Source organism: Lynx canadensis, chromosome C2 (genome assembly GCF_007474595.2).
Source record: "Lynx canadensis isolate LIC74 chromosome C2, mLynCan4.pri.v2, whole genome shotgun sequence".
Classification (NCBI taxonomy): Eukaryota; Metazoa; Chordata; class Mammalia; order Carnivora; family Felidae; genus Lynx; species Lynx canadensis.
In genome coordinates, this window is record NC_044311.2 from 37905170 (window position 1) to 37928768 (window position 23599).

The 23599-nt window shown below is 34.1% G+C and overlaps 1 protein-coding gene across 2 annotated transcripts in view; it reads left to right on the forward strand.

The window, feature by feature from the left end:
• The window catches only part of PLS1 (plastin 1), a 104595-nt gene extending 82175 nt beyond the window's left edge, over window positions 1-22420 (forward strand). The window contains exons 11-16 of one of the 2 annotated variants that reach the window (XM_030329309.2): window positions 3502-3580; window positions 6166-6280; window positions 12094-12227; window positions 13637-13760; window positions 20053-20177; window positions 20647-22420. In XM_030329309.2, the coding sequence (XP_030185169.1) occupies window positions 3502-3580; window positions 6166-6280; window positions 12094-12227; window positions 13637-13760; window positions 20053-20177; window positions 20647-20782 (713 nt within the window). In that variant the 3' untranslated portion in view covers window positions 20783-22420. The remainder of the gene's footprint in view (window positions 1-3501; window positions 3581-6165; window positions 6281-12093; window positions 12228-13636; window positions 13761-20052; window positions 20178-20646) is intronic. The other variant, XM_030329310.1, reaches the window with a different exon arrangement.
• Window positions 22421-23599: the final 1179 nt, after the last annotated feature.

Below are 23599 nucleotides of genomic sequence, written 5' to 3' on the forward strand. Positions count from 1 at the left end.
CATGTTTTTGATTAATGAAAAAAGTTTCAGATTTAATAAATATATTCTTTGAGGAATATGATTAATTCAGTTCACTCTTCCTGAGGTCCATAAAATAAAGACTATATTCTTTACATAGATTTGTACTTGAGAGGGAGCATAGATAAAAGTGTAGATCTTTCAGCAGAGACATTTAGGGTGAGGGATTAGAACTTAAAAAAAATTAAATAAAAAGGGAGACTGCTAAGTTTTTATCAGTCTGGAAAATTTCAAAATCCCTCTGTATCTTACAATAGAAGGCATTGTTTAGAGTGGCATATTAAATATGATCTGCTTTTTATAGTCACTGAATTCTTGCTAGATATCTTTTCCAACTTGCTCGCTCTCCTATTTGTCATGTTTGAATTCTTTTGCTAGTGTTCAGCATGCTTTTGGAATTTTTCAGTGTGAATAGGATTGCTAAATATTTCCATTAGTATTTACTCTATTTATATAAGAAGATACTATGGGAAATATTTATCAATCATCTTTATTTATAACATATGTATATCCTGATACATTTGCCAAAAATGTATGTAACTTCGACTGTCATTGGAATTTTTCCTCTATAAATTTGTTTTTATAGATCCTTATGAAATTTGAAGCTTGACCTTACCACATCCCATATTCATATATTAGTATGTCCTCATTGGCAAAGAACTTTGTATGGAATTGAGAAAATTAAAAGCCCAACTAAATATAAAAACTTCACATTAAATTGAGCCAAATTCTGAATCTCAGAATCCATTGGTGGTGATAGAAAATATATAGGCCACTGAATTACACTTTGTTCAAACTGTGGGTCCACCATTTAGTATCCGAGTGACTTCTGTCAGCCTTGGTTTTTTCATCTGTAAAAACAGATTAATAATACTAATTTTGAAGAATTACAGAGCAGGTTAAAATGACCTTTCATGAATGAAAGGGTTGAGCATACAATATGTGCTCAGTAATAGTCAGGTTGGGAAGAGGAAAACACTTAACATATCACTTAGCACATTTAGTGAGTGTTAAATATATGTTAGTTCCTTTTCTTTCCTCTTAGTAGTCTGCTTGTAATATATTATGTTTTTCTGAAACTTTTTCAATTGCAGATAAGTTTGACCCTGAAAATGAAATGTCTTATAGTTCTTTCTATCTTTTATATCAGCAATTAAGATTTTACTTCTAAGATTGCTTTAGTTGTCTGCAATACAGACAACCCTTACAATCTGGAATACATATGTTTTTGTAATGCTTTACCATGGCTCTTGCACAAATGCATAGTGCTTCTGGCTTTGAGCATTTATTTACCAAGACAACTGGAAATGGTATTAGATAAATAAATGCTCACATGTATAATCTATTTTACTTTCCAGGCATAAGAAATTAAAATAATAACTATAATTAGTAGAGAACAGTGGGAAGAAATACAAACCCCTGAAGCTTATAACAGTTTCAGAACTCAGTCAAAATATGAGTATCTTTTTAATATTATTTGCTGTATTATCAGGTTCAGCAGAGTTTGGATATTGTTTCAATTAAAAATTAGACTATTGTTACACTATCAATGTTTGTAATTTTAAAACAGAACTTGGATTTTCCTAGAAGGAAATAATGCAAAAATCCTCTAATTACTAGAAAGAAATCTATTATAGATTGTAATAAAGAAACAACTAAAAGGTAAATCCAAGTCACATGTATCAAACTGTTGATGATGGTATGTTTATATTTATGTCGCTTTAGGGAAAGTCAGATACTTAATTTGCAGTTGTTTAATAACTCCTATAAGCAGGCAAGCATGGTGTCTGGGAATATTTAGTTTCACTTGGTTAACTTTTTAAAAAATTTTTCACATAGGTTATTTATCATAAAGTGATAGTGGCAGATACAACAGACTGGCCAGTTACCTTTTATGCAGGCCAGAGAAAACAAAATTTAAGAAATTATATGGCTATATCATTTAATAGAGCAAGAATTAAAGTAGATTCTGGGAAAGCTGTTAGGTATTAATGTAGAAAATCAAATAAAAATACAGTGGACAGATTATTTCCTGAACAGCTGTCACAAAAAAAACAAAAACAAAAACAAAAACAAAAAAAACAAAAAAACAACCCAGAATCCTTTAGAATTTATGAGGTTTGGTTGCTCTTCTAGGTATGCAGGTTTATACTATCTGTGGCACTTAGTCTGAAGATGACTGCAGGGATGGCTCTACTGGCATGGGCCCTGAAGCTGAGACAGTTATAGATGTAGAATGCCAAATCATCCTGGGAATCCCACATGAGTCAAAGTCTGGAGAGTGACCTGAACTTGCCTATGGTTTAGAGGTGATGAGAGGTGTAAATGTTCTAGCTTTTCAGGAGTGATGAGATGTAGGTTAGACCATTGCATTGTCCCCTACCTTTGCTGAAAACAAATAATATTGCAGATAGTCACTTAGGACTGTTTGTAATCTAGGGGATGACTAGAGTGTAGACATGGCAGGGAGAGTCCATCTTGCTGTCTGCCCACTTTGTGGTACACTATAGCTCATGTTTTCCTTATAGATGGTATGAGCACTGCTATGAAGGGGATGATCAGAGAGGTTAGGTTAAATAACAGTGCGTGCTGGAGTTTCTTACTGAGGTGATCTTTGAGACCTAGGGACTTAACTGTGATGTCTTTCTCTTAGCACCCTGTGTGTGGGGCTGTGTCCCTCATGTAATTTCAGTAGTGACAATCTAAAATAACTCAGTAAGCCTGTAAAATAGTTATATCCCTTCATTGCTTATTTTTTTAATTTAATTTTTTATTTGAGAGAGAGCGAGCGAGCATGTGCCAGTGGGGGAGAGGGGCAGAGAGAGAGAGGGAGAGAGAATCTAAGCAGGCTCCACACTCAGCACAGGGTGTGATCCCATGACCTGAGCCGAAATCAAGTGTTGGATGCTCAACTGACTGAGCCACCCAGGATCCCGCCTCACTGCTTATTTTTATATTATCTGTAATTGCCTCTCCCCTTTATTGCTGTTTGTTGTGATGAAAATGTAGGTTTGTGTGTCCAGAAACTTCTCTGTGTAAAACCAAAACCTATACAAATTTGGAAACACTGCATTGGGAAAGGCATAGCTTTTGTTGCCTTGACTGCTATGTTGCCTTGACTGCTAAAAGATTTTGTTTCATTAATTTTTAGCCAATTCTTTTTGCATATAAAAACTACAGATATGACCATGTAAGTTTCTCTGTTACTTTCTGGACAGAGAAACCCGTAACTCAGTAGTTCACAGACATCAAGTTAGGACTCTAGATAGAGAAATTTAGAGCAAATGGAAGTCTTCTAGACAGAGGGCAAAAAGGGACTTTGGCAATAAGAGGTTCCCCCTCCCCTAACTCCCAAGAAATTGTAGTATCACAGAAACCACAGCAAAATATGTATTGCTAGTTTGAACCTGCTGGGATGGTTTAAAACATATTCTTTGATGCCTTTTGTCCTGAATCATCAGTATGAAATTGTGTCTACTCTAGGAGAGAGCAAGGAAGAGAGGACATTTCGGAACTGGATGAATTCCTTGGGGGTCAACCCATATATTAATCATTTGTACAGGTAAATATTTTATTGTGTTTAGCTTAATGGCCAGAGTCCAACTTTTCTAGTTTCAAACCACAGGTATGTTTACATTAGAACATTTTGTAAAGATCACGAGAATTTTAACCAACATTTAGAAATTCAGAATGCTAGGGATTGGCAATACGATGGATATTTAAGGAAAGTATTATTTTAAAAAGACCAGAATATGACAATATTAGTTATAATTTTTGATGACATAAGCAACCAACTTTACCTTTGGTAAAGATAATCCATCTTACTCTTTCATAATTACTGATGAGAAAAATAATAAATTGTTTCAGGGACGCCTATGTGTCTCAGTCGGTTAAGCATCCCACTCTTGATTTTAGCTCAGGTCATGATCTCACGGGTTGTGAGTTCCAGCCCCATATCGGGCTCCATGCTGACAGTGTGGGGTCTGTCTGGGATTCCCTCTCTCCCTCTCTCTTCTCTTGGCTTGTACTCTCTCTGTCTCAAAATAAATAAATAAACTTTAAAAGGAGAAAAATAATAAATTATTTCAACTGTAACAGAATAGTGATGTTTTACAAATTGTTCTTATCATTATATCAGTATTTTTAACTATAATTCACTTTCTATTTTTGCCAAAATCTACCTCAATTATTCTGTAATTTGTTGTGTATATTTTTATTTAATTTATAGAAATAACTTTTTGTGAGTAATTGTAATTTACCTTGTCTTTTCTTGTTCAAAAATGACAACACATTATCAACATTGGTAGGACTAAGAAAATATTTTACTGAATCATTTCCCACACTCTCTGGTAGTGCTAACAATGTGTCTTTCTAGGTTTGGATAAGAGGAAAACCTTTCTTCTTTCTTTATTATAGGATCTACCAGCCTGCCTTTAAAAACGCAAAAGAGGGTTGCCTGGGTGGCTCAGTTGGTTGAGCATCTGACTCTTGATTTTGGTTCAGGTCATGTGATCTCACAGTTTGTAGGATCGAGCTCCACATTGGGCTCCCTGCTGACAGCACAGAACCTGCTTGGGATTCTCTCTCCCATTCTCTCTGCTGCTCCCCTACTTGTTCTCTCTCTCTCTCTCTCAATAAATAAATAAACTTTAAAAAGTTGGTTCAGGAAAGCATCTTGAATTCTCTGGAAATCATTTCAAACTGTCTGGGCTTCAGTTTCCCTATTTGCAAAATATGAATAATGATACCATACTAAATAGAAATATGAATTAATTTAAAGTAAAAAAGAAAAATTCATGAAATAGAGGAGAGTCCAGAACCAATACAAATACTTTAGTAATTTATTTATTTTTAAAAAGCTTTTTTTTTTTAAAAAATGTTTGTTTATTTTGAGAGAGAGTGTGAGCAGGGGAGGGGCAGAGAGAGAGAGGGAGAGAGAGAATCCCAAGCAGGCTGTGCATTGTCAGTGTAAAGACCAATGTGAGGCTCAAACTCATGAACTGTGAGATCATGACCTGAGCCAAAAGCAAGAGTTGGTGCTTAACTGACTGAGCCAACCAGGTGCCCCTTTAGAAATTTTTTTTATACAAAATTTTCCGTGCGCTTTTATAAATAGCCCAATCAGCTCTTAATTACCTTCATAATAGACTTTATTCTTCCATCATTCAGCACAGAGCCCAGTCCCCTTCATTGCCATAGGTGTGTGCTCAGAGTTGCAAAGTAAACTGTCATATGAATCTTAGCAAAACAACTCCGTGAACAAGCTGTTGAGGGAGAAAAGCCATGCAATACATCATAGAGCTAGCAATTTAAAAAAATCAATTGCTGTTGCTTTACATCCTTAGCATACAGAATTGAAAACAGACTCAACGGATATACTTTGAGCACTTCAGAAGAATGTGTTTTTCTGAATCCAAAATACTACTATTCTTACTTTAAGAACGCCTACTTGCTCATAAATTCTTTCCTCTTAACCTTCATTATTTAACGTGAACAGCTGCCTACTTTGTAGCTATTGCGATTCTTATGAATTTTTAAAAAGTTTTAAAAATCATATGTAAGTAATACATGCACTTATTCTCACTGTACAAGTTTCAGGAAGTATGTATGTAGAATAAAATAAAACATGATGATACTTTCTTTATATCTCCTCTATTCCTTTTTTCCTGCCCAGAGGTAATTGCTATTAACAGTCCATAGCACATATAGATACTTAAATACTCTCGATTTTGAAAATAAATTTTATACATAGTAAACTGCATGTAGTGTTCTGCCAGTTGCTTTTTTGAATATAATATGTCTTGTAAAACATTTCATGTCCGTACATAGAGATATACCTTATTTTTCATGGTGGTCCAGGAGTCAATAGTATGGATAGTTTATTCAACAGCCCGCTATTGCCAGGCATTTAAGTTGCTTCCAAACGTATGAATACTGTTGCAATGAATGTCTTTGTACATGTATCTTTGTAAACATTTAGAAAAAATTTTGGACAGATTCCTAGATTAGAAGTTCTGGGTTATATGATACATCCTGTCATTTTTTTTAAGCATTAAATTACCCTGTTGTATTTTTGAAGACCTAAGCCTGTCTCCATTGTGCTTAATAAAATTCCTCCTCCTTCATCATCTTTTCCTCTTGTTTTAGTGACCTTGCAGATGCTTTAGTGATCTTTCAGCTCTATGAAATGATCCGTGTGCCAGTCGACTGGAGCCATGTCAACAAACCTCCTTATCCTGCTCTTGGAGGGAACATGAAGAAGGTGAATGAGATAATCACCAAATATGTGTTATTATTGTTCTAATATAAACCAGAGGATTTGGAGTTTCATAAAGCTTGGTAATTTGTGGTCTGTCTCCATGACTCTGATTCAACCCAAAATGTGTTAAGCTTACTAGGCCTTTTATAAGTGTGCTTTAATAAATGTTTGGAAACATGAAGACAGTTCTCTCAGCCAGACACTTTTACTGTTTTTATCTTTAACAGGTTGTAGTACGTAATGTTCTTTGAGGTACATCATAAGTGCATTCCTGTTTTATAAACATCAGAACTTGCTAAGTCTTTACTGGTTATTTTGTTAATATCTTTCGACAGATATTTATTGATTACCTACTACCTGTACAGTGCAGTGTAGGGTACAAAATAATACAAGGCATGGTCCTCAAGAAGCCTAAAAAATTAGATATGTGTGTAAACAACTACAATATAGTGCAGAATACATAGAAGTAAATATGAGTTCTAAGGAAGAAAAGGCCACAGGCCACGCTTATTATGAGAAGCTTCATGCAGGAGGTGTAATCTGAGATACGAGTTTGAGAAATGGATAGAATTTTGTGAGAAGGGGACTGGAGAGGGGCTGAGGATGAGGAAAAGGAATAGTGATGGGAAAATATAAAATGCATTTCTGGGAATTGGGGAGAATAGGTTAGCTATAACAGAGGATTCCGATAGGTAAGAAGTATGAACGCTAAAAATTTTGATTGGAGCCAGATGTTGAGAACCTTGAGCTTGTGCTTTACACTAGAAACAATGGGAAGCGATTAAACATTTTTGGGCAGGACAGTGACTTGATTACAGTCGGTGGGAGACTATCAGTGGCAGATGAATGATAAAGAGAAGTGGTTGTCTTCCAGTATTCTTCCTCAAATAGGGGATGTGTGGTGTCCTTCATGTTCATGTCTGTCCTCTTGAATTGCTGCTTTAATATTCAACTTTAGTTTTGTTTTTGCTTTTCCTTTTTACCGTCTGTATCAGGATTATTTGCTTTCTAAAGTAAAATTATGTAGGACTTTAAAATTTTTGTATTTTAACTTTATCCTTTAAAGTATGAATAATTTGAATACATAATACAAATTATGAACTCACATTGCTATAATTTATCAGTATGGCTATTTTGAAACTGATCTGCATCCTCATGATTTAAAAACTATCTCTAGTTGAATAAATGGAAATATAACCATACTCCTGTATAGAAACATTAAATCTTATGAAGATATTACATTTTTGCAAATTAATTTATAGGTGGAAAATAATTCCAGTTAGAATTCCATTGAGTCTCCTTTTGTGTATATATGGGCATATATACGTGTGTTGCAGGTTGGGATTGATAAAGTTATTCTAAAATTCCGATGGAAGAAGAAACAGGCCCAAAACATCAAGAACATTTTCTGAGAATATTGAGGCAGGAGGTGTTAGAAAAAATGTATAATTTTATTATAAAGCTAAAATAATTGAAATAGCTTAATACATATATAAGAATGAAACGGAATAGTCTAGAAACCTAAAATATAAGAACTTAATATATGACAAGATTCTTGCTAAATTTGATAATAGGGAAAGGAAAGATCACCCCAAAAATGATGCCAGAACAACTGGTTAACTACTTTGTTAGGGGAAAAAGTGGTCTTCACCATTAACCAAACAGAATGAATTCCAAATGGATTAAGGTAAACAATTAAAGGATTAAATGTAATAAAAAAATGATTACTCTTGGAATGATTTAAAAAACTACAAAAAATTGATATAATAGATTACATATAAATTTAAAACATCTCTGTGCAAAAATAAACATCATAATGAAAAACAATAAACTTGGTAAATTATTTGCAACAACTATGGTAAGTAGTTAATATTCTTAACATGTAAGTAGTCCATACAAATTAATTACTGAAACCCAGTTGCTATTACTAAAATTGTAATAGCAAAATGTGAACTTGAACAATGTGAACAGTTCACAGAAAAAGAATGATGGATAATACACTTATGAAAACTTTGTACCTGCAATAAAGAAATGCAATTTCAGGGGCACCTGGGTAGCTCAGTCTAAACATCCGATTTCAGCTCAGGTCATGGTCCTGTAGGTTCGTGGGTTTGAGCCCGGAGTTGGGCTCTGTGCTGACAGCTTAGAGCCTGGAGCCTGCTTCAGATTCTGTGTCTCCTTCTCTCTCTGCCCCTCCCCCGCTCATGCTCTGTCTCTCTCAAAAATAAACATTTTTTAAAAATGCAATTCAAATAAACAATTGGATTACATTGCATCCAATATTAGAGAAAGTATTACATTTATATAACTTTTCTAGAATCAGTTTGGTAATACTGATCGCTATCTCCAAAAAAGTCCTTTGACTTAATGGTTTCACTTCTTATTATCTTTTCTAATGAAATAATCAGTCAGACAAGAAGTTGTATACCAAATTGCTTATCTTAGCAATGTTTATAGAGAAAAAAAACCCTAGAAAACCCATATGATGAAGTAAAATATACCATTAAAAAGTAGTAGTATTTTTAGTGTTTTAATAATAGTGACATGGAGGGGCGCCTGGGTGGCGCAGTCGGTTAAGCGTCCGACTTCAGCCAGGTCACGATCTCGCGGTCCGTGAGTTCGAGCCCCGCGTCGGGCTCTGGGCTGATGGCTCGGAGCCTGGAGCCTGTTTCCGATTCTGTGTCTCCCTCTCTCTCTGCCCCTCCCCCGTTCATGCTCTGTCTCTCTCTCTCTGTCCCAAAAATAAATAAACGTTGAAAAAAAAAAATTAAAAAAAAAAAATAATAGTGACATGGAAATGAACAGGATACAAAATTGCATATATACATAGGAATCAAATTTGTTTAAAATACACACACACATTCAAAAAGGACTTCTATTCTTCAAATCTCTAGAATGAGTATGTATGTATAGACTTTATAATTAAATTATTTGTTAAAGGGACTATATATCATAATAGTGAAGTAAATGGGTAGCGTAATTATAAGAGATTTATATTTATATTTTTCAGTATTTCTAGGGATTGGACCACCTACAGTTAACATGTTATGTGATTTGCCTGTAATTCTTTTGTGAGTAGAATTCAGAAAATTTTGTTAACTAATTTTATGTAATGTTTCAAAATCAAAATGTCAGATGCAAATTTTTTTTTTAAATTGAGGTATAGTTGACACACAATGTTACAGTAGTTTTAGGTGTACAACATAATGATTGGACAACTATACTATGCTCACCACAAGTATAATTGCCATCTATCACCATACAGTGCTATTACAGTCCCATTAATTATATTCCCTATACTGTATCTTTCATCCTGGTGACCAGTTCATTCCATAACAGGAAGCCTGTATTACCTACTCTCTTTAACCCTTTTTATCCATCCCCCTCCTTCCCTGTACAACCACCAGTTCTCTGTATTTATTTTGTTTTTGCATTTATTTTGTTTGTTTTTGCTCACTTGTTTTTTAGAGTCTAAATATATGTGAAATCATATTTGTCTTCTCTGGCTGACTTATTTCATTTAGCATAATACCCTCTAGGTCTGTCCATATTGTCGCAGAAGGCAAGATCTCATTCTTTTTTATGGCTAATATTCCATTGTATGTAGGTACCACATCTTCTTTGTACCATCTACTGATGGGCACTTCCATATCTTGGCTTTTGTAAATAATAACTCTAATAAACATAAGAGTGCATAGATCTTTTTGAATTGGTGTTTTCATTGTCTTTGTGTAAATACCAGTAATGGAATTATTGGATTGTATGGTGTTTATATTTTTAATATTTTGAAGACCCTCCATACTTATTTTCCACAGTGGCTGCACCAATTTACATTCCCACCGACTGTGTACAAACATTCCTTTTTTTCCACATCCTAACCAACACTTGTTATTTCCTGTCTTTTTCTTTTCTTTTTTTTTTTTTTGGAATAGTTTGGGAAAAATAGGTATTACTCTTCTTTAAATGTTTGGTAGAATTCACCTGTGAATCCATCTGGTCCTGGACTTTTGTTTGTTGGGGGATTTTTGATTACTGATTTAATTTTATTATTACTAACTGATTTGTTCAGAATTCTTCCTGATTCAGTTTATATAAGATTGTATATTTCTAGGAATTTATCCATTTTTTCTAGGTTGTTCAATTTTTTGGCATATGATTTATGTAGTTGTCTCTTACAATCCTTTGTGTTTCTGTGGTGTCAGTTATTCTCTTTCATTTCTGGCTTTATTTATTTGATTCCTCTCTCTTGAAGAGTCTGGATAAAGGTTTATCAATTGTGTATACCTTTTCAAAGACCAACTCTTGGTTTCTTTGATCTTTTCTATTTTTGTTTTTATTCTCTTATATCATTTATTTCTGTTCTGATATTTATTATTTTCATTCTTTCTATTAACTATGGTGTTTGTTCTTTTTCTAGTTTCTTTAGGAGTAAGCAGATGCAAAATATAACAGGAAAACAAACTACTCATTTTATCTGGAATTTGAAATAGGCGATGTCACAAGTGATTATGTAAAATTCTTCCTTTCACCATATACTAGCTATTTATAGAATGAAACATAACACCTGTAATAAATTTAAAATGTTTAAAAAATGAAGGAGTACCTACCCAACAAAGTATCACAGAGTCTAATTTTATAGACTTTGGGCATTCATCAGCAGACATCACTTTACTTCATTTGTAAAGTTCATAAAGTTGTGCCACTTAAATAGTCTTTTTTCATTATTTTTTCAGTATTTCTTTTCACTTGGAACCCTGTATCCTATTGTGTAATTTTTCTCATTTTCCCAATTATCTAAGATTCATGTTTCTAAAGCATTTGCAGTGCTTGGTAATCATTTCTCCCCTTAACTCCATTAAACTGCACTCTCCAATTTTTTCTTGCTTTCTTTGTGTTTATTCTTACCTCTCACAGGTTCTTCATGTTTTAGCCTGACACCTCTGGAATTTCCAAGGCTCAGTTCTTGGCCCAGTGCTCTTAACTTTCTATATTTACATCCTCAGAGAGCAGATCCATTTTAAGAGTCTTTAATAGTACCATAAACATAGGAAAGCTGCATTTCTTACTCTTTCTCTAGTTGGTACCTCTCCAGATCTTAGAGGTTTTGCCAATTTGGAATCAACTGTTGCCAAAAAATAGAACACATCTTTTCCCTAATGGTAGCATCCATTTCCAGGTAACCTTTCATTGTGGTCGAATCAACATGTTAGGCCTCTAGTAACCCTGAGCACCCTTCTCCCCATCATTTCCCTTAAGAATTTTGGTCAAACTAACTATAAAACAGACGGCCCTTCATTGAAACACATTTTACACCTAAGTGATTATTATTATAATTTGCTAGAAAATTCTCCCGATGAAACAGGTATCAGTGGCAAATATGTTGGTTTTTCTCTCTCCTGTTCACACTGTTACATAATCAGGACTTTGATGCTATTTTCTACAAATTAGGAATCTATTCAATTTCTTTTTAATTCTGTGCATTTCTATAGGATACATTTCTTATTACGTAGACTGAATCTATAGTATAATATGATTATTAGGAAAAAGAAAGAATTGAAAATTATTGTCTCCTTGTATTTTAAAAAAATGCATACTCCTCAGAGCTCTGATATCTTCAGCTATAAAATGGGAATAGTTGTAAAATGGGAATAATAATTATTTCCTTAATTTCAGTGTTATTATGAAATGATATTCTGTCATATAAACTAAAGATATCTTCATAATTATTTTTCAGATAACTGAACAAGGCTAGCATATTCAAGAGATATAGTTTTAAAACCCGTTTTTATACTAAAACTTTTACTTATTATTTGTAGATCGAAAACTGTAACTATGCAGTGGAGCTTGGGAAGAATAAGGCTAAATTCTCCTTGGTTGGCATTGCTGGGCAGGACCTAAATGAAGGGAATGCAACACTTACTCTGGCATTGGTATGGCAGCTGATGAGAAGGTAAAAGCCGATATGTTTATAGCAACACTTTTTCCTTCAACAAGTCATATGAACTAGTATTTTATCTATTTTTGAAGAATAAAAAACAGGGGGGCCTGGGTGGTTCAGTCAATTAAGTGGGTGGCTCAGGCGGTTAAGCAGCTGACTCTTGATTTAGGCTCAGGTCATGATGTCCTGGTTCATGAGATCCAGCCCAGCACTGGGCTCCGTACTAACAGCCTGGAGCCCACTTGGGATTCTCTCTCTACCTCTCCTTCTACTCCTCTCCCCCTCCGCATGTTTGCATGCTTTCTCTCAAAAATAAATAAACATTTTAAAAAAGAGTAACAAACAAGAAATATACAATGCAAAATATATTTTTAAATGACTTACTGTTGATAATATATTTTGTTTAAAAGTGGTTCAGTCTAGGAGCGTCTGTATGGTTCCATCTGTTAAACGTGCAACTGTGGCTCAGGTCATGATTTCACGGTTTGTGGGCTCGAGCCCCACCTCGGGCTCTGTGCTGACAGCTCAGAGCCTCAAGCCTGCTTCAGTTTTTGTGTCTCCCTCTCTGCCCCTCCCCCCATCATGTTCTGTCTCTTTCTCTCTCTCTCAAAAATAAACATTAAAAAGTTTTTTTTAGAGGCACCTGGGTGGCTCAGTAGGTTAAGCATCCGACTTCAGCTCAGGTCACGATCTCACCGTCTGTGAGTTCGAGCCCCGCGTCGGGCTCTGGGCTGATGGCTCAGAGCCTGGAGCCTGCTTCCGATTCTCTTGTCTCCCTCTCTCTCTGCCCCTCCCCCGTTCATGCTCTGTCTCTTTCTGTCTCAAAAATAAATAAACGTTAAAAAAAAAATTTTTTTTAAAAGTGTTTTTTAAATAAATAAAATGAAATAAAAGTGGGTCAATCTAGGGGTGCCTGGGTGGCTCAGTCAGTTAAGTGTGTGACTTCGTCTCAGTTCATGATCTCGCAGTCTGTGGGTTCGAGTCCCACGTTGGGCTCTGTGCTGACAGCTCAGAGTTTGGAGCCTGCTTTGGTTTCTGTGCCTCCCTCTCTTCATGCCCCTGCCCCACTTAAGCTCTGTTTCTCTCTCTCTCTCTCTCTCTCTCAAAAATAAATAAATTAAAAAAAAATTTTTTTTAAGTGGGTCAATCTCTAAAACTAATCACTTTTATTAATTCCTCTTAAAAACTGCTTTGTAAGGGGTTGTTTTTTTAAAAATACCATGTGGTAGTTTTTGTTTCTGATTACTGAGCTTTATAACTTTAGAATGTGACTAAGTGCAAATAGCAGAGTAAAATTAGAAATATTTATAAGAACCAAAATGTTTCTTAAATATTTAAATGTTGATATAAATGATGTGAGAGCAAATTTCACCTCTTTTCTCTCCCCTTTCACTGTCAAATGTACATCTTTCCTGTTATAGGTACACATTGAATGTGTTGTCAGATCTTGGAGAAGGTGAAAAAGTAAATGATGAAATTATTATTAAATGGGTCAATCAGACGCTTAAAAGTGCAAAAAAACATACTTCTATTTCCAGCTTCAAGGTAATCAAAAGCTATTTAAAATTTTGTTTTTGTAAGAAATTAAGTGTAGGAAGGAATTTTTATTAGAAATTACATTGGTTTAGATTCAGAATTACATTAACATTATATCTCAGAAACACAATTTATGAACTTAGGCCTGCTAGTTATTTGGCATGTGTAAAGCAAAAGTATAGTTTGAACTCTTATATTTTTGACTGGTTGTCCTATTGAGTATAAATGCAGATTAATATTATCAACTCTGGTCATCTAATCTTAAAAAAATAGAATAGAGCCAAAAAACCCAATTGTCAAATGAAAAAGAAAGATTAAAAAACCATTGTTTATATAGGACCTATAATGTTTTGTGCTCCCTAGCAGCAGTCTCAGAATTGTATTGACATCATTTCCAAGGCATAACAGAGCCAGCCAAACCGATTCAAGTGGGAATTGAGAAAACTGGTAGGAAAAAAAATATCTTGTTATCTGGCTTCATAATGGCACTTAACACTCACTTTTGAGCATTTGTGGATGATTCATAAAGCACTTAAAATGTAATCTGTACATACACACCCACTAATTTTCATGCATTTCCATTGTGTTTCGCTTTTGCATGCAAAGTGATGTTAGCTACAACTAAGCATGTCTGCTTGTACACATTCATTCAGTGAGCCTTGTGTTTGTGCTTTTATTATGTGAAAAATATGTGAAAAATCAGCAAATTTTTTTTAGTGATTAAGAGTGCAAACAGATGAAACCCTAAGCTCTCCTAAGAGTTATCTATCCATCTTTAGTTTTTTCTTTGGCTTTGTTCTATATGCTTAACAACATTTTAGAGCAGAAAAAATTTCAGAAACTGATAAATTCAATTTTTACTAAATAGTGAGCCCCAAAGGGATTTTAACATGACAACTAGAATAAGTCAGAGATGTTACCTGAGTCCTAGTTCAAGTGTGTTTCTCTTTTTGCCATCTTGGAAGGAACTAATGACTTTGAGTTTTTGTTGTTGCTTGTTAAAAAAAAAAACACAAGAATTTTCAGTCCATGATTTGTTTTTATATATTTTAGGCGTAAAATACAACTTAAAAATGTAAAACAGGAAAGGGGACATATAAAATTCTCTAATTGATAGTTATCAAAGCTGTTGTAATGAAATTTTACACATTTGTACATTAGTTGATGAAAAATAATAAGCATGTATATAATTAAATCAAATACAATAATAAAATATTTAGAAACAAATACTTATTAAGCTTTTACTATTAAGTAACATTTATAGGTAAAGAAAAAGATACAGAATATAAGAAATTAATTTGTCCCTCATAGTGTTCACCATTTATTTGAAGAACAAAATTTTCATAATTGGCATTTTCATAACAAGCTAGAAGAAGGCCCATCTTGAATAAAGGCAAGTCAAAGGTTAGGAGAAATAGTTTGGCTGGAGAGGATGGTTCCTAAGGGAGTAGTGCTGGATATAGTCTGAGTCAAGATTGTGGGGGAGTCTGGCCTTAATAAAAGTGTGTTGGTATAAGGACTAATGTAAGAAAAGTGACTGTTTTTAGAAATACTCTTCTGAATGTGGTGGGCAGGATGGATTAGACTAAGAAAGGTGTAAATGCTAGGACAATGCCTAAGAAGCTGAAACAGGTGTGAAATGATAAAAATCTGATTGGAGTTGAGGGTGGGCACTGGGAATGTTAAGAATAGATAGTTATTTGCTATTGCAAAAGAACAGGTAGGATTTGGCTTCTTGATTTGAGGAAGCACAGGAGAGAGAGGAGTTAAAACTTGATGTTTTAGGCCTGGGTAATTGAAAAACAGATAACACTAACAAATGGGAATGTCAGGATGTACAGTTGCTTTCTGGAAAAGGTGATGAGTTCAATTTTAAGCTTGTTGAATTTGAAGTAATGTTCAGGAAATAAGCTGGATGAAAGGAAATATTAAAACTGGGAATACAGACTTGGTGATCAGTTGAATAGAAGAGATAGTTGAAAAATGTGAGTACACAGATCCTTTAAGGGAGAGAACTCACAAAGAAAGGCAAACTTGAGAGTTGTACTTAGATCCGAAGTAACAGAAACATAATGCAAATGTGCTTGGCATTTATTTAGTAGATGCTCAATAATAAAATCTTTAAAGAGGCTGTAGTTAAGAAATGTGGCAGCAAATGCTAAAAAATAGTTGGGGTGGGGAGGCTTTTTTTTTTCCAACTGTAGAAGACATTATATTTGAAGGCTACCATAAATGGTACTCGTAAGAATCTATTAATTATAATCAAGGCAGTGCTATACTGAGAAATTTTAGAAAAGACAAATTTACCCTTTTCAGTTGCAAAGTAATTTTCCCTCAGCAGGAAGATAAGGAAGTGTACGAGCACTGAGTAGTACGTGGAATTATTGAATCACTATATTGCACACCTGAAACTAATATAACATTGTGTCAAACTACACTGGAATTAAAATAAAATACAAATAAAAGAAGATAAGTAAGTGGAATATCAGCCATAACAATAATCATAATTACCATTGAGTGCTCTATGTCACCATGCTAAGCACTTTTCACAGTTCCTTTTAATTCTCTCAATAATTCTATAAGCAAAAAGGAGAACTTTATAAAAGTTAAACAACTTGCCCACGGTCATACAACTATTGAGCAGCAAAGCTGGATTTCATTTCCAGATCTAACTGCAGGTTGAAAGCCAGGCTTTAGAGTTGTATGACCCTGGATTTGACTTCAGCTCAGATACTTATTAGTTATGTGACACACTGCTCATTCATCTCATAAATATTCAAAGCTTACCCTGTAGTAGGTGCTTTGCTAGTCACTGTGACTACATAATGCCCTCAAAGTGCTCACTGTTCAGTAAAGAAAGCAAATAAGAAAACAGGAATCACTGTGTGGGGTGTCAGCAATACTATAAAAACCAGGGGAGTAAGGAGAACATGAGAGGGCATGTGTTTTGTAAAAACCTTAGTAGTTTATACTAACAGCTGGACTACACCTCTTGATGAATAAAATTGAATTTACTTCTGGCTCACCATTCAGTGTCTTTGTGACTGTGGGCAGGTTATTAATTTCTCTATTCCTCAGTTTCCCCATATTTAAAATGGAGAAATAATACCTATCTTCTGAGTTTGTTTCAGACTAAATAAGTTAACGAATATAAAGAGCTCAACAATACCTGGTACATATTAAGGGCTCACTACACTACTGGTATGGCAATATATAAAGGGCATCATATGTGGAGAGTTTGCTGTTAAGCTATTTCGAGAACTCTGGCTGCCACATCACTGTGTTTGCACTTCTATTTTCAAGAATGACAGAAAGAACAATGGCATGCAATGTTCTAATAGTAATGTGTATCACATTAAGAGAAAGGGATGATACAATTCATTATCTTGAAAATCAAGCCAAACTCTAGGCTGTCTTTGAGAGTCTAGACATTTTTGCTTTTGTAATTTATTTATAATTAACTTAAGGAAAGATGATGAAAATGTACATGCTAAACTGAGGATTTTACTATAGGCCCTGTCCCCTTTGCAAAAGTAAAATGTCTTTTACTGATAATACACAGATCAGAAGAGTTGAAAGACAGGCCTGTTTTCTTGGAAATAGGAAGATAAGGGATCCAATATAACTCTTGAAACTTAAATCTTTCATTCAATTCAATAAAGTTTTTCCCATCAGGAAATAGATGAAAACATTGTTTCCTTACATCTAAGTGAAGAAATGTTTAAAATACCACAAAATAAAATAAAATAAAATAAAATAAAATAAAATAAAATACCACAAAATATTATATACTTTCAGCTATGAGTAAAGTCTGAGGATCTTATGTATTACATGGTGACTATAGTTAACACTATATAGTATAACTGAAATTTGCTAGAATAGAAATTAAATGTTTTTACAAAAAAAATACACACACACACACACACATATATGTGGGTGATGGATGTGTTAATTAACTAATGGGAGTAATCCTTTCACAACATATAGGTATATCAAATATTCAGGATGTACACTTTAAATGTCTTACAATTTTATTTGGTAATTATACTTCAATGAAGCTGAAAAAACAAAAGAACAAAATAATTTTCCCCAATCTTACAAAAAACCTTACACATATGTAAATAACTAATCAAAATACAGCACAATTAAACCAATTGTCTGTTTTTGAATCATCATAGAAATATTATATGAAAAGGAAGTACACAGAAAATTAAAATTTATTATAGAATGACATAAATGTTAAGTTTAATTTTAGGAAGAAAAATGGTGTACATTAGAGTCATCTAGAAATCGTATTAAAAATGTAGATTCCTAACCCCATCCACAGATAACCTGACTCATTAATTTGAGTATAGCAATAAATTTGTGCTTTTAACAAGCGTGTCAGGTGGTTTTCATGTAGGTGGCCTGCAGACCACACATTGAGGCAAAAACAGGAAAAATTTTCAGAAATAAGGAAGATGCCAAAAAAACCAGATCCAGATTACCAGCATCAAATAGACTTAAGGACCCTAATTATTTTTACCCCTCTACTTCTATTCCCCTCCCCCAAAAAAATCTGTTTCACAAAACAGAACATTCCTGAAAGTAAACAATATAAATTTTTCTAAAATTAATAAATGTAGTGGCTCATAGATCAGGGCCCAAAAAAGTAGCCTTCTTCATATGGCTTCAAATTGTTTTTTTCAAAAAATTTATTAATTTGGCTAGGAACTACAGTAGATGCTTTCACTTATATTAATAGTCCCAAGAATCCTGTGACAGTCTCAGGGCGGCGATTAGGATGCTGCCTAGCAAACACCTAGCAAGCAACGGTGCTTGCTTTTGACTTCAGGTAACAGAAACCCACTTTAAAGTGGTTTAAACCAAAAGAAAAGGTACAGAGTAGCAGAAATCCAGAGGTATCGTAGATTTCAGGGTTGGTTGAGCCAGTATTTGAAGAATTTCATGTAGGACTGAGGTTTTTGTCCATCTCTGCTTTGCCATTTACAGTGCCAATTTCACCCAAAGCTGGTTTTCCACTTGGTTATAGAATAACTGCTGGTTGTGACAAAGGTTTCATCCTCTCATTCACATCCAAGAGGAGGGTTTCTGGTTTTCCATAGCTCTTCCAGAAAATAGCAAGGGCCTCACATTAAATTAAATTAGGCCCAAATTAAATCACTGTGCTAATAAGATGAGATTACTCTATTTGGTTCAGACTAGTGTTTTTGTTATTCTAAGGAGTCTTTTTAGACGTTCTTTTCCTAAATACTCCGCCCCATGAAATTTTAATGCCATAGATATTACTGTATGTTTATACACTTTATGCTTTATACATAAAAAAGAGTAAGTTTATTACCCTACCCCCAGAATGCATGGCCTAGACTAATTCAGGATCACCCTTGGAGCTGTGGATTGGGTCAGCTTTCCTTGAAGCACATGTCCATGTGAGGGAGGCATGGATGTGGGTTCTGTTAGGATGGAGAAAGTAGTAAGGAATGAGTAAATTCTGGGTAAGCAAGCAACAGTGGCCACTATTCAAGCTGAGACACAGAACAAGTAATTTTTCTTTCAAGTACTGGTAAGTGGTAAAATCAATTGACCAGGATTTCTGATTTGAACTGCAGTAATCTATCCACTAGAATTCAGTTGTTCATTTTTAGTTCACCTTGGAGGTAACTTCAAAAATGGAGAGAATCTTGGGCATTAGAGTCAGACAGTCATGGGTTCAGTTATTGGTTTTGTACTTACTGGTTGTGTAAACAAGTCACTTGAGCTCTGTGAACTACATTTAATTCCTCTCTAAGAGAGATTATAATTTCTTTATTATCAGGCTGTTAGGAGAATTAAACAAGCTGAACATGTAAAGCAACAAGAATAATGCCTTTGTAAATGTTAGTTCCTTTCCACGACTATTTTCAGTTTTGTTTCTGAATTTTAAGTGAAGGCTTAGGAATTCATGGTCTAAGACATATATTACTAGAACTTGTAAAACTATTAATTTAAAATTCATCTCCTATTCCCTTTCAAAAATTGTTTATTTTTTGCAGAATGGATACTGTAGTTAGCATACTTTAGGAACTGTCACATCTGCAAGCCTTATTTGGATATGGTGACAACTCTACATGTAAGCTCTGTAAAGACTGAAGGAAAAGCATATTTTAAATGGTTTATGATGTGTGCTGTTTGCAGAAAAGCCGAACGTTCAGTATAAAGAAAATTTATGTTGCTCTCAGTTATATGGTTATGACCTGGTCTGCCATTTATGAAAATTAAAAGTAAGATGTTTATGAATGTTCATCAATTCTTTATTTTCTAGGACAAATCTATCAGCACAAGCTTACCTGTCCTAGACTTAATAGATGCCATCGCACCAAATGCAGTTCGTCAAGAAATGATCAAGAGAGAAGACTTATCTGAAGAGGACAAGCTAAACAATGCTAAGTAAGCCTTTTATGGTTGGTTGGTTGGCTTGTGTGTTTGTTTATTTAGTTAGTTATTAGTTTGAGAGAGGGGGGCGGGTAGAGGGACAGGGGCCAAGGGAGAGAGAGAATCCCAAGCAGGCTTTGCGCTCATCATGGACCCTGATGTTGGGGCTCAATCCCATGATCCTGGGATTGTGACCTGAGCCGAAATCAAGATTTGGGCACTGATCCAACTGATCCACCCAGGCACCCTGCCTTTTATGGTTTAACACAGTGGCTCTTTAATTTCTTAAATCCTTACACATAAGGTTACTATGTCTTTATAACATTTTTAAGTACAACTTAAATGGGGAATATGATTAAAGACTTTCAAACTTAACTTTCTTGTAAAGTTAATCTTATCAAAATATTTCATTCTTTTATTAACATATATTAAGTGAGAACATAGTAGATAACAAATACTAAGATATTTTTCTTGTCGTTTGAAGATACGCCATTTCAGTTGCTCGAAAGATTGGTGCCCGGATATATGCCTTACCTGATGACCTCGTAGAAGTGAAACCAAAGATGGTTATGACTGTGTTTGCATGCTTAATGGGAAAAGGACTGAATAGAATAAAATAATGAGAAACATTTAATATGATTTTCTGCCACATTAAACACATTGAATGCCTCACAGTTTACAGATTTCTGAAATGTAGTGGGTATAAAACCAGAGATTATTTGTATGCTTAAAATAGTTGTATAATTCATTAATGAATTAAATATCTTGTTTCTACTGGTTAGAATCTGTCAACCTTTTTGGATAACACAGTTAATTTACCAGTAGATACTGATATGTTCATTATCAAGTCGATATTTCATAATTAAATTATTTTCATTTCCTGAAAGTCTTATTTAAAGCAAGACTAATTCATTGTTTTTCATGGTTCAAAAAGATCAATACAAAAATTTTTTGCAGGTCCTGCTGTGTTTTGATTTGTGTGTGGATGCGTGTGTGTGTGTGTTAATTTTGATCATAAATGTATTCAAAGTCATAATCCAGTTTTATTTTTTCCAACTATATGAACCTTAACTTTTCTGTAAATTTCTATATGGTCTCAAATTTTTAAGTGACAAGTATTGTTCATTAACATTAAACTTTTTTATATATGAGAACTAACTCTTGAAGAAACCCCAAAGTACATTCTCTTGTATAAGTAGCAGGAGCTTTTTACTTAAAACTTAATTTTAATTGTAGATACTACATATGCTAGTTTGGTAATAGAACTTTAACTATGACATGCAGCATATATGTTGGTAGATTGTTATTACAGAAAGATCTGTGTACATATGTATTTTTTGCATCTGAATTACCCAGGTTTTCTTAAATGGTATATAAAACTAGTCAGTCAGCCAACCATTAAGTGCTTATTGTAGTCCCACGATGTGTGTAACACTTGTCATTATGTAGATATCTGGTACATGAAGATTTCTTTTAGAAATATTCATTTTGGATGTGCATATAGTTATTTTCCAACTGACTTCTTCCACATATTTATAGCAAAAAATTGGCTAGAACATCTCAAGACATGTTGACACTATACTGTTAGCTTCATATTACACATGTTAATTTTGATCTATAGGAAGCCCTAATTTAGAATATACCCACTGAATATCTTTAGTAGAAAGTAACACAAAGCTAATATTGAACATAGAGTATTTTCAAATGTTTTTTCCACAGCCTCCTACAAATTGGCAGTGTTTGGTTACTGCTTGTGTTACTTGGGAACAACTAACCTTCAGACCTATTTTTGTGTGAATTTTTATCAGTAGACAGATTCTGCTGCTAAAAATTGAATTCAGAAATCTATTTTCTCCATCTTCCACTGTTAGTGTAAGTGAGCAATACTGCTTTGCAACAGAAATGCTGTCACTTTGTCTCAGTGTGAATGAGTAGTCTAAATCCCTCTTCTACCATTGAAAACCATACATGTTGGTAAGAGTGAGACTACTCATGTGTTTAGAATAGAATTTTTTAAATGAAATCAACAAGTGGAACTTTGAAATATATTCTTCTACAAAAGAGATTTCCTTTCCTTTTATATTTTAGTGATTGTTTTCTTACATGAAGATTAAGATATGTTCTTGCTCTAAGAAATTAATTAATGTTTTCCCTTTTGATTTTTTTCACCATTATATTTACTAAGTTATCTGATTTACATGAAATTTGGCACTTTAGAGTGTTCTTTTTCTCCTAAAATAATAAAAATTCTGTGTATGTACAAATGTGTCAGTGTTTATTTCATTTAAAGAATATACAACCTTGAAAATTAATCTATCATAAGTTTATTTTCAAGAAAAGAAAATAACTTTTTTTAATTAGTAAAATAAAATTTGTATTAGATTTTTTTGGGGGAATGAAGGTGGTTCTCTGTTTTGTTTTTGTTTTTGGTTTTTCTTACCAAATCATACTGCCTTCTGGTTCTTTAATATGAAGTTTTTTAGTAAAGAAAACTGCATTATTACTACAATTTAGTTTGTACTAAAATAATTTGAGGTAATCAGTTCATTAATATACATTTGTTATGAATCAGGTAAAATGCTAGAAATATGGGGATTCAGCTGAGAAAAATATAGACAATTTCCTGACTTCATAAATCTTGCATCTGAGTGGAGAGAGATAATAAATAGGAATTTTAGGTAGTGATAAAATGCAGTAGGGGAAATAAAATAGTAATGTGATAGAGACTGACTTGGGAACGGGGGTGAAGTCTTTTAGTTTGGATGCTCAAGAATGGTCTCTGTAAGGATGTGATATTCAGACTGAAATAGGAATGAGGAGGAGATAGGTGATACATGTTCAGCAGAGGGAACAAAATACAAAGGCTCTGAGCCAGGAAAAGTCATAGGCATTTAAGGAAAAGAAATAGGTAAATATGGCCTAAGAGGAGTGAGGGAGAGGCACAGAGTTTGGAGACGTAGATAGGATCTGTCCTACTTTTAAGACCAGCTCTGAATCTGGATTTTTCTCTTCTCCAGCTGAAGTTGTTGGCTCTTCTTTTGTACCTGCAGGTTGTTGAATTGCTGTAAGTAATGTGTTGCTTCTGAATCTTACACGCCATTGTTCCCCATAACTCTGTTATTGATCTTACTATCACCAATGCACAATAAACTCATCATATAGGGGATGTTAAAATACTCCAATTTATGCTGCATAAAATATGTACCAGTGAGGCAAGAGAGAAAAATATGCTGCATCTGAGATGATTCAAAAAGTTTTCTAAAGAACAGAATGCATTTGCAATACTGGCTTACTTTGAAAAAGGAAAAATCCTCGAATACTTTGCCTCCTAGGATTATCTATGAACATACGGTGGAATTCCTCTGAATCTAAGAAACTAATCCAGCTGCTGTGAGAGTTCTTATGGATGAGAAATCACAAACCCAGAAGCTTGAAAA